This window comes from Nicotiana attenuata, unplaced genomic scaffold (genome assembly GCF_001879085.1).
Source record: "Nicotiana attenuata strain UT unplaced genomic scaffold, NIATTr2, whole genome shotgun sequence".
NCBI classification, from domain to species: domain Eukaryota; kingdom Viridiplantae; phylum Streptophyta; class Magnoliopsida; order Solanales; family Solanaceae; genus Nicotiana; species Nicotiana attenuata.
Window position 1 is genome coordinate 146958 of NW_017671952.1, and position 12844 is coordinate 159801.

General features: G+C 36.1%; 1 protein-coding gene across 2 annotated transcripts; it reads right to left on the bottom strand.

Annotated features, from left to right (window-relative positions):
* Positions 1–278: 278 nt before the first annotated feature.
* On the bottom strand, positions 279–5866 carry LOC109211026 (probable protein S-acyltransferase 15). Of its 2 annotated transcripts, XR_002065641.1 has the most exons (8): positions 5535–5866; positions 2344–2436; positions 2154–2255; positions 2000–2071; positions 1372–1470; positions 1193–1288; positions 432–1064; positions 279–344 (listed from the first exon to the last, which is right to left on the bottom strand). XR_002065641.1 is itself a non-coding variant. In XM_019374519.1 (7 exons), the coding sequence occupies exons 1-7, from the start codon at positions 5805–5807 to the stop codon at positions 969–971; spliced, it is 831 nt and encodes a 276-aa protein (XP_019230064.1). In that variant the 5' UTR covers positions 5808–5866; the 3' UTR covers positions 279–968. The 2 variants fall into 2 exon arrangements, 1 of the variants encoding a protein (XP_019230064.1); XM_019374519.1 differs by having other exon boundaries at positions 279–1064.
* Positions 5867–12844: the final 6978 nt, after the last annotated feature.

The window sequence follows — 12844 nt, forward strand, 5'->3', positions numbered from 1 at the left end:
CCAATAGGCAAATGTACTAACACAACAAAAACTTAATCCTCGCTAATTGATATCGCTTATATAGATTCTTTTTTCTTCCATGTGGCTTATTTTTCCCTAGGTCTGCATGGATTCCAAGAGAGAGTAATAACAACAGCAGCTCAAGCTCCCTAACAACCTGGCGCAATCTTGTAGAGTTGTGCACTGGTAATCTTTATGTCAAAGAACCCAAAAGCACTTCTGGAATTCAAAAAAGCAAGGAAATCTGATTTAAGAAGAAATCGATGCCGCGCCACAGCTCAAGCAAAAAGGAAGATGGTTGCAGCAGCAGAAGTGTTGCAAAACTTCCATCTTATTGTTAGTCCCTGTACCAGTGTGCAACAATTCAACTTACCCATTCTTGTTTATATGAACACCAAACTATTACAAGCTTTTGATGATTTGACTATTACCTTTGGAAGGTTTCCCAAGAGATGCCAGCAACCATATTCTAATTCACTACCTCGTTCAAAAAACACGATATTAAATTGGCCTCGGAGAACACATGTACATGCAACATGATATCCCACCAAAAGAATACAGGGGATAAAGTTAAAAGATGTAGTAACAATATGACCATAAGTTCCTGTACAACAATCTCGCTTCTTGCATTCCTTTAACAGACAAACGTATACTGAAAGTTCCGCTTCTTGCAATCCTCTTACAGACAAACATATACTGAAAAGTTTTGAATGATGCAGCAGTTCACCGACATGCCATTTCAAGATGTCTAAGTTGGTTACTGTGTGTTGGAGCAATACATACCAAAGTTGAAACTCCAAATATTCTTGTAAGTTATAGTGACATCTGACTTTGCTGTTGTTAGTCGCTTCGGTTTTCAATGTTTTGCTCCAAAAAATAAGAGGAAGTAGATACAGGTAGACCGCTGAAGTAATGATCTTGGACTAAGATTTACACTTTCTACTGAAAGTTTTCTGATGGATACCGCATTATGAGTATTCACGTGAAGTGGGGAAGCTGAGTCCATCTTTTATATGGGAAACCGCATTGGGGCATAACCATTTTAACATACTTGGACCTAATACCTGTTAAGAATTAATATGCCAACAGACAGTGCATTCATAAGAAATTATGAAGAGAGAGAGAGAGATAGATAGGAGGAGAGAGAGAGAGAGAGAGAGAGAGAGAGAGAGAGAGAGAGAGAGAGTTGTACCAGACTAATATTTTTATAAGCACCAACGTCATAAAGGTGACGATAATTCAGGCCAGATTTACTTGCCAACCATGCTGCTCGCTTTCCCTCATAGTACTGCTAAAGAGATTGTCTGTGCTTAGCGATTACAATAAAAAGGGGAAATCCATAGAATTTAGAGTTTTCTGCAATGTGATTACCTCAATGGTTGTCATATTATGAATTGTGAGGTAGATATGCCAGCCCAGGAGAGTTCCCAGAGTCAAGCTTAAGCCAAAAATTACGACACCAGTTGCAATCTGTTTAAGAGCGATATATCAGATATCTGCAAAGCTAGAGTGAAAGTAAAAATGATTTCGTGAACTCATTGCAAGGCATTATTTTGAAGTCACCTAGGTAGAAAAAATAATAGCTAACTATACGTATTAGGAAAGGACCAGATGGAGGAAACACGAAGTCCACTTGAAAATATTATATCTTGTGGAAATATTTGAGTCAGGATATTGCTAATTGGTGGACGTAGCACCTAACATAACAATTTGGTAATGTCAAGAATCACGCCATACATGGCTGAAGGAAAGGTTCATAATGCGCCGCTGAAATTCAATCATTATAACCAAACACTGGAAACATTTTTCTTGAAGAAACATTTCTCGAGAAAACATTTTCGTTATACCAAACACACTCTAATGAACAACTAGTCAATCAAACAATCAATAAACTTAAAGAAACCATCACACATACACAAAATTTAAGGAAAAGAAAGGATCAAAACCAGTAACCTAGACATCTAACATGTTGAATTGTAAAACTTGATAACTGACTCACGTAAAATAGCTTGATAGGAGTCACTTCATCGAAATCCCAGTCCTTATGAAGCGCACTGCTAATCAATATAATCTGAAAAACGTCAAAACATTATAGTCAAGCAGATTACGAGCAAATAGCTTAAGCCATATAGGAAGGAGTGAATTAACCATACCAAAGAATAGGTTGAAGCAATAGTTGCATAGAACACTAATGTTACAAAGGCTTTGTAGTTCCTATGACCAACACAATTGTTTATCCAGGCACAATGGTGATCCTGTTAAAAATTTATGGTAAATGAGCAGGCACATGTATTTTTTTACCAAATAAAATTGGATTCATTAAAAAACTGAGAGAGCACACACCATCCTCAGAATACACCTTCTGCAGACACGACAATGATGAGCTCGGGGAGGCTTGTATGCTGAACACTTGTCACATTGCTTCTTAAGCAAACCCTGAAAGTCAACATGTCTAGATGGTGAGTGTATATGCAATATTTAGGTACTATTATAGTACAGACATTTTATCTATGTGTGTTCATTAGTTAGTAGAGTTTTTGCTCCAGCACAAAATAACAAGCGATGGATAATGTAATTACAAAAAGAGGTAGGTGATAATTCAACTGATAATGCACAAAATATGTTAATTGAGTGACCGACCACCTCATCTAAAAGTTTAAACTGTTAGAGAAAACACACTTATATTTACTTAAATATGTCTTCAACATGCTCTCTTACTTTTCATGAGCCAAACATATAACATTTAAGAGTACTGGTGAAACTTTAACCCGTGACATCACGTTGAATTATGTAATCACACCTCTCTTTTAAAGCTTAATCTGCTAGAGAAGGAACACTTTTTCTTCATTTAGTTATGTCTTAATATGCCCCTTCACATGTGACGTAGAATTTTTTTTTATAATGGTGATGGTGAAATTTGAACTAAAGATCTTTGTCTGCTCTAATACCAAATAAAATTAAGTGAACACCTCATCTAAAATCATAAGCTATCAGAAAAGGGACTCTTTTATTGACTAGATTATGTCTTCAACAAGATACGATGGAATGGCCTTGTCTTTGCTTCCTCTCTACTTAAGATTAAAGATAAAAGAGCCTGGTTTCTATTACTTTAATCTACAAAACTATGTAGAAGTGAGCACATAGTAAAATAATGTCATAATCCTGCACAAAGAAAGTATCTTCTTTAGCAGGATATTGCTGGACCAATACCTTTTTGTTGGCAAAATTTCTCTCTCTAGTGTGTGTATAGAAAATACCGTTATATATACACACATAACAATAACAACTACGCCTTAGTCCTAACCCAGTTGGGGTGGGGGATATGAATCTTTATTCCTTTCATTTAGCTCAACTCATATCCTCATCATTACCAAAATAAAAACAAAATAAAAGTGCAAGTAAAAAGATAAAACTATCCATAAAAAAAATAAAAAATAAATAATAATAATAATAATAATAATAATAATAATAATAATAATATAAGTTCTTTATCAAGTCTAAAACCTATTCCCAAGTCCCAACTAATAGGTATCACCTATATGGATTTTTCTCTTCTATTGTGTCCTATCTTTAGCTAAGTGTGCATTGATTCCAAGGATTTGTAGGTCTGTCGAGACAACTTCCTTCCATGTGATTTTAGGTCTACCTCGTACTCTTTTAATACCTGTCCCCACCATAGTTTCAGACCTATTGACTGGTGTATCTGTAGGTCGACGCAGGACATGACCAAATCATCTCAAGCGACCTTCTCTTATTTTATCTTCAAATGTGTGCTACTTGCACCTTCGGTCGAATGTGATTATTTTTATATTATCTAATCTTGTATGACCACACATCAATCTTAGCATTTGCATTTCTGTGGCGCTCATCATGTGGATATGTCGACCTTTAGCAGCCCAACATTCACTAAAATATAACATAGCCGGCCTTATAGCTATTCTAGTAAACTCACCTTTCACTTTAGTAGGCATCCTTTTATCATATAACACCGCGTTAGCACTTCTCCGTTTCAACCATTCGGTTTTAATCCTCTGAGTAACATATTTATCTATCATTCAATTCTCTTGAAATAACGAGCCTAGATATCTAAATTGTTTGCACTTTGGCACTGAATTCCATCTAGTCTCACCACAACTTCGTTTTTCTCATGTTGACTAAACTTGCAGTGCATGTATTTAGTCTTACTTCTACTTGTCTTAAAATCCTTACTCTCTAAGTTGTTTCTCTATAGCTCAAATTTTCGGTTGACACAACTCGCTAGTTTCATCAATTAGCACAATATCATTAGCAAATAGCATACATCATTGGACCTCATCTTGTATTTTGTTGGTTAGCTCATCTATAACTAGGGTAAATAAGTAGGGGCTCAATGCAGAATCCCGGTGTAAACCCACTGTTATGAGAAACTCCTCAGAATCTCCTACTAATGTTTTCACGCTAGATTGTATATACACACATACAAGCTAATTGTTTTGCACCAAGAAACAGAAGATATAAACACTTATCTTCAAAATAGGTAGTGCTATGCATTTATCTTCAAAGCAATTTTGATTCATTTCCAGCCACATAGACCATATTATGCAAATTGGCATTGTTTTCCACAATTTTTTTGCTCTCATTTACACCCTGCATCCTCTCCATACTGCTAAGAGGTCTCATAAAAACACTGAATATTTTTGTCATGGGGCATAGTTGAGAAACACATGTTTGATCACCACTACCATAAAACCATCTTCTTCACTAATCTCTCCTTGTTCTAGCCACCAAATTGTCCAAAAGGTCTAAAGTTATTGGGATTTCAGCTTCAGCAAGCCAAAGCTTGGCTATGCAGAAAACACCTTCTTGTCTGGCATTTTAATCCTAAACGCTTGGTTATCTTTTTCTAGTGATGCAGCATCATACATTTCTCAACATATAGCCCTCAGAGGCGATAAAAAGTTTCTTTTTCTAATACCCTAAACCCCATCCAAACCCCGTCTATCTAGGAGCCAAACAATGACCTTTTCCCACTTCGCTCCCTTGGTAACTCGAATCGCCCAACCTTAAAATTGGCGGCTAAGGGTCCTTACAACTGAGCAGCTTATCTCGTGGGGATAAAATTATTGTATACACAAATAGCACGCGGAAAGGACCAAACATCAATCATCATATATTGAAACAAAAAAGCATGCAACATAAAGATACCATGGCAAATTGAGAACTTTAGACCATTTGACGTAAGAAGACCATTTAGACTATTCTAATAAAGCACTAAATTTATCTTTTCTTTTTTTTTTCTTTAGTAATGACACTCTCTCAATCATCATACAAATGTTAGAACACCAGGGTCAAAGAATCTAATTCTCTCAATTCAACATTGATTTCACAATTTTGTTGGAAATAAATATACACATTTAGTAACTACATAAAAGTACTAGAAGTCACATTTTTTTATAACTAAAAAATTATCAGGAAATGTACGAAAAGAAAAGTTTACTTCCAAATAGTAACAGTGTATAAAATGGGACAAAGGGAATATCAAATTAAAGACTTACAGATCTTTTGGATTCTTGATCTGAAGCTTCGTGATCTTCAACATCAGGAAGATATGAAGAAGGAACTCCACCTGGGTCTTTAAGAACACACACAAAGAAACTGAAAACACAAAGAGAAGCCACCAAAGTGAAGATCAAAGCGTGCAATGAGCCAGCTGAGCTCTGTAAACTCAACGAACCATCCAAGAAAATGAATATTGTGACATAGTAAATGAAACCCACAAAAACTAACACACATAAAATGTGAATTGATAGGAATTTTTTGAGTTCCATTGATGTGTTTTTGAGATGGAAAACAGGAATGCTGAGAGGACGGGGAATTCTTGAACAGAATTACAGCTAATTGGGCTCCTTGGATAGACAAATTTGACGGGCCCTAAGCCCAAATATTAATTTATCCATTTTCTTAAGCCCAGCCCATAGATTTTAAATTAGTTAATTAGAGTCGAAATGATACCAGGTAGCCACCTTAAAGGGCTGCTATTTAAGAATTTGTCAGTATATCCTCAATTTTAGTTTTTCAGTTTAAATTTTCGGGACAAAAATATCCCCAATTGTCCTAAGGTTAAGATTTTTATGGCTATATGTGCGCCGCTTAATTAGAAAGTATGTGAGATTTTTAAAGTATAGCCGCTCAAAATCTTTCTCTGATGAAGGAGAAGGGTTGTTGCAGGTTGTATCAATATAAAGTGTAGTAAATTATGAATTATTTGTATATATATACATTTCTGTATGTTATATATAAAAATTATATAAAGTTTATACACTTTTCCGGGTATCGGATATAAATAGTTTCGGTTGCAGGATAAAAGTAATCGTTGCCCATGTATTTACAAGCCTGTCTGCATGTCCGATACTAGTATATATACAGCATTCTCTGCTTAAACCTCTTTAGTCTTGAGCTCTTAACATATTTGGTCCGATCGGCCAAATATATAAAGAATATATATTTGCCGATTATTATTTTGAAGGATGATTATACAGTGTAGATTTTCCTCTAATTTTCTAGCCTTGGTTAAATATTCTTGAAGTTCATTCCAACTAATTGGGGTCCTTAGATTGAATACTACAATGGGCCATGAGCCTACATAATATATCCATTTTCTTAAGGCCAAATTCACAACAATGTGAAATGAGAGCATGTTAATGTATTTAGAATGATGCAACATGGCCATTCTACTTATAAGGGCAAAGGGTCAAAGTTGTCCCTCTACTATTGTTTATTGGTTGCTTGTGCCACCCGTTATACTTTTCGGTCATTCTCGTCCCTACCGTTAACAAAGTTTGCAAAATTACCCCTAACCCTAACGTCCCTCCACCGTGGCAGCTGACTCCATCAATTTTATCCACGTCAGCTTCCATGTCAACTGTCATATCATCGACCCCACCAAATTAAAACCCTAACGTAAACGACCCCCCCCCCCCCCCCCACCTCCTCACCTCTCCACTCTTTCTCTCATCTTCTCTCCCTCACCTCATACCAAAATCGCCGGAAACCATGGCATTTGTCATCACTAAAATCGCCGGAAGTTCATACATATTTGAGAGACCAAAAAATTTGTCATCACTACAATGCAGTTTATGTTACTAACACAAACCTAGCAAGGCATCGAAACATCATTGTGATTTGAACTTTAACACCATAAGTATCTTCCCACTTCAACAAAGTACAGATTCTAGCACTATTTTGCAGTCAGAAAGCAATTAAAAGTATTCAAATAACGAATAAGAAAGAACAAACAGAAGTACAAGAAAATGGTAATATCACTGCTCTGCCTTAACATCACTGCCAACTGATGTTGGTTAAAACAACAAAGAATAAATCACTTAACTAATCTACTTTAATAAGCTTGATAAACATGTTCACTCACTCACTGAAATATTTTTATCTAAAGAAAGTCCATCAAAAATCATAATGACAATTCTACAAACTTTTAAAAAATGATAAGCATAGCAAAGTATAGAACATCAAACATAGATTTGGACATACCAAGTTGTTCTTAAGCTTCAAAATCAGAATTTAATCAATAATTTTCAGCCTCAACATTATATTCAAGTAACATAAAATAAACTTCAACAACTTCTGAAGAACATGACAGACCCATCAGGTATTCTTCAACCTTTTCCAAATTCTTTGTATGGTGATTTTAGTCTCCTTTCAAATACATCTCCCAAATCGGTACTAACTAGCCACCATTAACACCGCCATTAATGGACAAACCCACCTTCTTCACATAAACCCCCACCGTATCTCCTCCATTTTTTTCACATTCTCATCCACAATAAAACAATGAAGAACCAGACAGAATAAAATGAAGAACAAACCAAAAGAAAGAACAGACCCCGATATCAGAGTGACTTTTTTGGCGGTGACTATAGCTTCTTATTTTTTCTGAATGTGATTGGAAAGAGGTGGTAGTGAGAGGTCGGCTAAAGAATTCAATCAAATGAGTACTTTTATGTGGGAAGAACAGATTAGAAGAACATTCTCAGAGGATTGAGGGTGGGTGATATAATGGGATTGGGTAGAGATTCCAAGATTAAGCAACCAAATCGATGAACGAAAAATTTAATAATTTGATAATTCGAGGAATATAGAAATAAATAGCACTGAAATTAAATTGAAGAGAAGAGAATCAGTGGAATCGATGAGTGAGAGAGAAAGAGAAAATGGAAGGAGAAAGGAGACGAAGAGGGGAGCCAGTACCGTGGGGTTAGTTCTGCCCGCTGAAAATTTTCCGGCAAAATGCCATGGTTTTCGGCGATTTTGGTATGAGGTGAGGGAGAGAAGATGAAAGAAAGGGTGGAGAGGTGAGGAGTGCGGGGTGGGGGGTCGTTTATGTTAGGGTTTTAATTTGGTGGGGTCGATGACATGGCAGCTGACATGGATAAAATTGATGGAGTCAGCTGCCACAGTGGAGGGACGTTAGGGTTAGGGTAATTTTGCAAACTTTGTTAACGGTAGGGACGAGAATGGCCGAAAAGTGTAACGGGTGGCACAAGCAACCAATAAACAATAGTAGAGGGCCCAATTTTGACCCTTTTCCCTACTTATAATACTTTGATTTATGAATGCATGTTATTAAAATAAAATAAAAAGCTGGGGAACTCGGTAATCAACTATAGTTACATGAAGCAAAATCAAGTACCCGGCCTACTAGCAAAGGAACGGGTTGTGAAGAAGTTTTTTAATAGGCTAAAAATTTTAGTAATTCCTCCCGTGTTTGTTAATGCTATTTTTTGGGCAAACATGTTGGGAACTAATTTTACTAGATAGATTTTGGAATGTAAATTGCTAATTTGGTAGAAATAATTTAGGTACTACCAGGGAGAAATGCTCCCTTAACTGTATATATTTTGAACTATTTTTAATTAATTTCTATCTAGTTTACCAAAAAAAAAAACAAAGCAATCAATCAACGGTGGTAATGTTTGTGTGTAAAACACTAATGAGCTTAAGTTTTATGACAATCTTTTGAAAAGTATTACCATAATAATATGGTAAAAGTGGTTATTAACCTATTATCACATATTAAAATATATTAATAGTGTAAAAAATCTACTATCAGTATATATAACTTGAATCCAAAACAAAAACTATGCATAGAAGAGGCAGTGGGGTTTTTTTTTTGGATCCATTACTCAAATGGTCCCTCAACTACTCCAAATTATCTCCTAAAGTCACTTTTCTTTCGTTTGTAACAACAAAATCACTGAACTATGCCTGTTGCACTCAGAAGGTCACTCAACTAGATTTTCCAAATTTTGGATTGCCAAATACCTATTTTACTCTCTAAATTATAAACGTTTATCTTCTTTTTACTTTTTTTAAACTTTTAAATATTATGATTTTTCCCTTTTTAATTTACATTATGCACTTACCTATAGAATAAATAAATATACCTATAAATTAAAACATAAAAAGTATTTAAGCATATATAATGCTGGAATAACAAAATAATGAGCATAGTAAAAAAATTAATTAGAATAATTTGTTAGTAATAATAATTTTAGTATTAACAATAAAAATTCAAAAATTTATTTACACAATTCAGGATGAAAGAAAATAAAGGTTTGTAAAATATATATTCCATGCACGTAATATAAAAATAATTATTTAAATAAAGGTATTCAAATTATGCTAAATATTATATATGTATATATATATATATATATATATATATATATATATATATATATATATATATATATATATATATATACGACTTAACATAGCATATTTTACCCTATACCGATAGTCCCCCTGCTTTCCAGTGACATAACTTTGTGTCATCGAGAAGTTGGTAGAAACATAATGATATAATTGAGCATAATTTTCAAGAATATATAATGTATATTACGTGCATGAAATATATATTTTACAACCTTTATTTTCTTTCATTCTGAATTGTGTAAATAAATTTTTGAATTTTTGTTGTTAATACCAAAAAGTTAAAAATAAATAAAAGAAGATAAATGTTTATAATTTAGAGGGTAAAATAGGTATTTGGCAATCCAAAATTTGAAAAATCTAGTTGAGTGACTTTCTGAGTGCAACTAGCATAGTTTAGTACCCTTGTTGTTACAAACGAAAGAAAAGTGATATTAGAAGATAATTTGGGATAGTTGAGTGACCATTTGAGTAATTGACTCGGGTTTTTTACTCTTTTATTCGTATTTACTCCTTTTTGTCCAAACTGAGTGTGATGACCCAAAGGGTCATCTTATATTTTAGAACTCCATTCCGTGTTCCAGGTCTTCAAAACCTCATTTTTATTCCTCCTCGATTTGCATGCGCAGTCCGGGTGTGTATCCGAAAAGCTTTTATGTGAAAAATTTAAGAAATTTTTTGGCCTAAAAAGTTGATTTTTGTTGACTTTGGTCAACGTTTTGGGTAAACGGACCCGGACCCATGTTATGACGGCCCCGGTGGGTCCGTAGTAAAATATGGGACTTGGGCGTATGCCCGGGATCGAATTCCGAGGTCCCTAGCCCGAGAAATGATTTTTGATAAAAATTGTTAAACTGAAATTATAATGGTTTTGAGAAAATGGTTAATAGTTGATTTCGTTGGTATCGGGTCCGTATTTTGGTTCCGGAACCCGGTACAGGTTCGTTATGATATTTATACCTTATCTGTGAAATTTGGTGAGAACGGGACTGATTTGGCGTGATTCGGACCTTTGGTTGAGGAAATAGAAGTTTTGAAACTTTATTGAAAATTTCATGCAATTTGGTGCTATATTCGTAGTTCTAGGTATTATTTTGGCGATTTGATTGCCCGAGCAAGTTCATATGATGTGTTAAGACTTGTGTGAGTGTTCGGTTTGGAGTCCCGGGGGCTCGGGTGAGTTTCGGATAGGCTACGAGATGTCTAGACTTAGAAAAAAATCTGGTGTTGGATAGTTGCAGAGTTGCAGGTCTCGAATCTTGGGAGTGCAGTCGCAGTGGCAAATTTGCGGACCGCGGTTGAGGAATGCGGCCGCGGTGGGAACTTCGTGGACCGCGGTAGAGATTACGCGGCCGCGCTTGAGATTTTGCGGACCGCGTAGTGAGGATCAGAGGGTGCTATATAAACGGGATTTTTCATTCATTTTTCAATTTTTCAAACCATAAAAGATAAGAGGCGATTTTTCAAACCCTTCTTCTTCCAAATCATAAGTAAGTGATTCTTAACTCATTTCTTTCACTCTCTTACTTCTTCTTATAAGATTTCATCCTATTATCTAGGGTTTTCATGGTGGAATTGGGGATTTTTGGGTAGAACTTAGGAAATTCGAAATTTGGGGATTTAGACCTCAAATTGAGGTCGGATTCCAAAATCAATTGTATTTCCGGGCTCAGGGGTGAATGGGTAGTCGGATTTTGGTCCGAACTTCGAGTTTTGACTAAGCGGGCCCGGGGTCGGTTTTTAACTTTTTGGGGAAAATGTTGGAAAACTTTTAATTATGCATTGGAATTAATTTCTTTAGCGATAATTGATGTTATTAAGTTAATTATGACTAGATACGAGTGGATTTGAGGTGGAATATAGAGGAAAAGCGGTAATTGAGCTTTGAATGGGCCGTTGGATTGAGGTAAGTGTTTGGCCTAACTTAGAGTCGAGGGATTAGGGATCCCCGACTTAATTGTTATGTGAAATTCCATGCGTGTGGCGTATAGGTGTGGTGACTAGTACCTATACGCCACCAAACTATTTGTTTAGCTTGTTCCCTTCCTCGTTCCTAATATATTGTCTTCCTGTCTTAACTGCTACATGCTTATTGGTGCTTCCATGTTTGATTGCTTCTTGTTAAATGTTGTTTTCTTTACTGGAGGTATCAATTGTTCCGTAGTTTCCTTGTATTACATTATTGGTTCAAGTTGGTTTGGTGGTGTTTTATGGTACATTTTGGTTGGTCTCGCTGTGTAGTATTAATTGATGAAGTTTTATAATTGTATAGAATTCCGTTTGGTTTGGTATGAGGCATAATGCCGTGGAGGGTTTGAGCTAAATCGTGAAATACTCGTTCTTATTGTGTGATTGGTACTGATATGGAGGGATCGGGTTGCACGCCGCAACAGGAGGAATAGGGGTGAAATGCGATTGTCTGGTGGGATCGGGTTGCGCGCCGCAACAGGAGTAATAAGGGTGGTCAGGTGGGATCGGGTTGCACGCTGCAACAGGAGGAATAAGGGTGATATATTGAGGAGCAATAAGGGTGGACAGGTGGGATCGGGTTGCACGCCGCAACAGGAGTAATAAGGGTGAATGTTCATATTGTTACTGATGATATAGTGGGATTGGGATGCGCTCCGCATCATTTGCTGTTTATGTATTCTTCTTCTGTGATTTATTCCTGTAGTATTGTAACTCTCTTAAGGATTGGTTATAGTTGAGTACTGGCAAGGTATTTGGGTTTCGTATTTATTTTGCTACAAGTTACTGTCCCTTTACGTTCTGTACTTTCCTTTTTGCTTTATTATATACTGTATGCAGGTTGTATTGCAAATACCCTGCAGTAGCCTCGTCACTACCTCGTCGAGGATTTGCTCGGCACTTACCGGTACATGAGGTCGGTTGTACTGATACTGCACTCTGCACTTTTTGTGCAGATTTCGGAGCTGGTTGTGGCCGATCGAGAGGTCGGTTGCAGATACTTCACCTAGGAGACCTAAGGTAGTCCTGCTGGCGTCCGCAGGCCCTGGCGTCCCCTTTTATGTTTCTACTTTCCTATTTTCTTTTCTTTCGAGACAGATGTAATTTCTTTTAGGCCAGTATTTGTAGCAATTCGTAGTATGTTCGTGGATTGTGACACCAGTTTCTGGGT

Excerpts from the sequence above, each read along its gene's own strand:
- LOC109211026 (XM_019374519.1), bottom strand. The coding sequence starts at position 5,807 with ATGGAACTCAAAAAATTCCTATCAATTCACATTTTATGTGTGTTAGTT. Across the intron at positions 2,437-5,534 it reads ATCAAGAATCCAAAAGATCT|GGTTTGCTTAAGAAGCAATG; the intron begins GTAAGTCTTTAA and ends GTTGACTTTCAG. Across the intron at positions 2,072-2,153 it reads TTGCTTCAACCTATTCTTTG|ATTATATTGATTAGCAGTGC; the intron begins GTATGGTTAATT and ends GACGTTTTTCAG.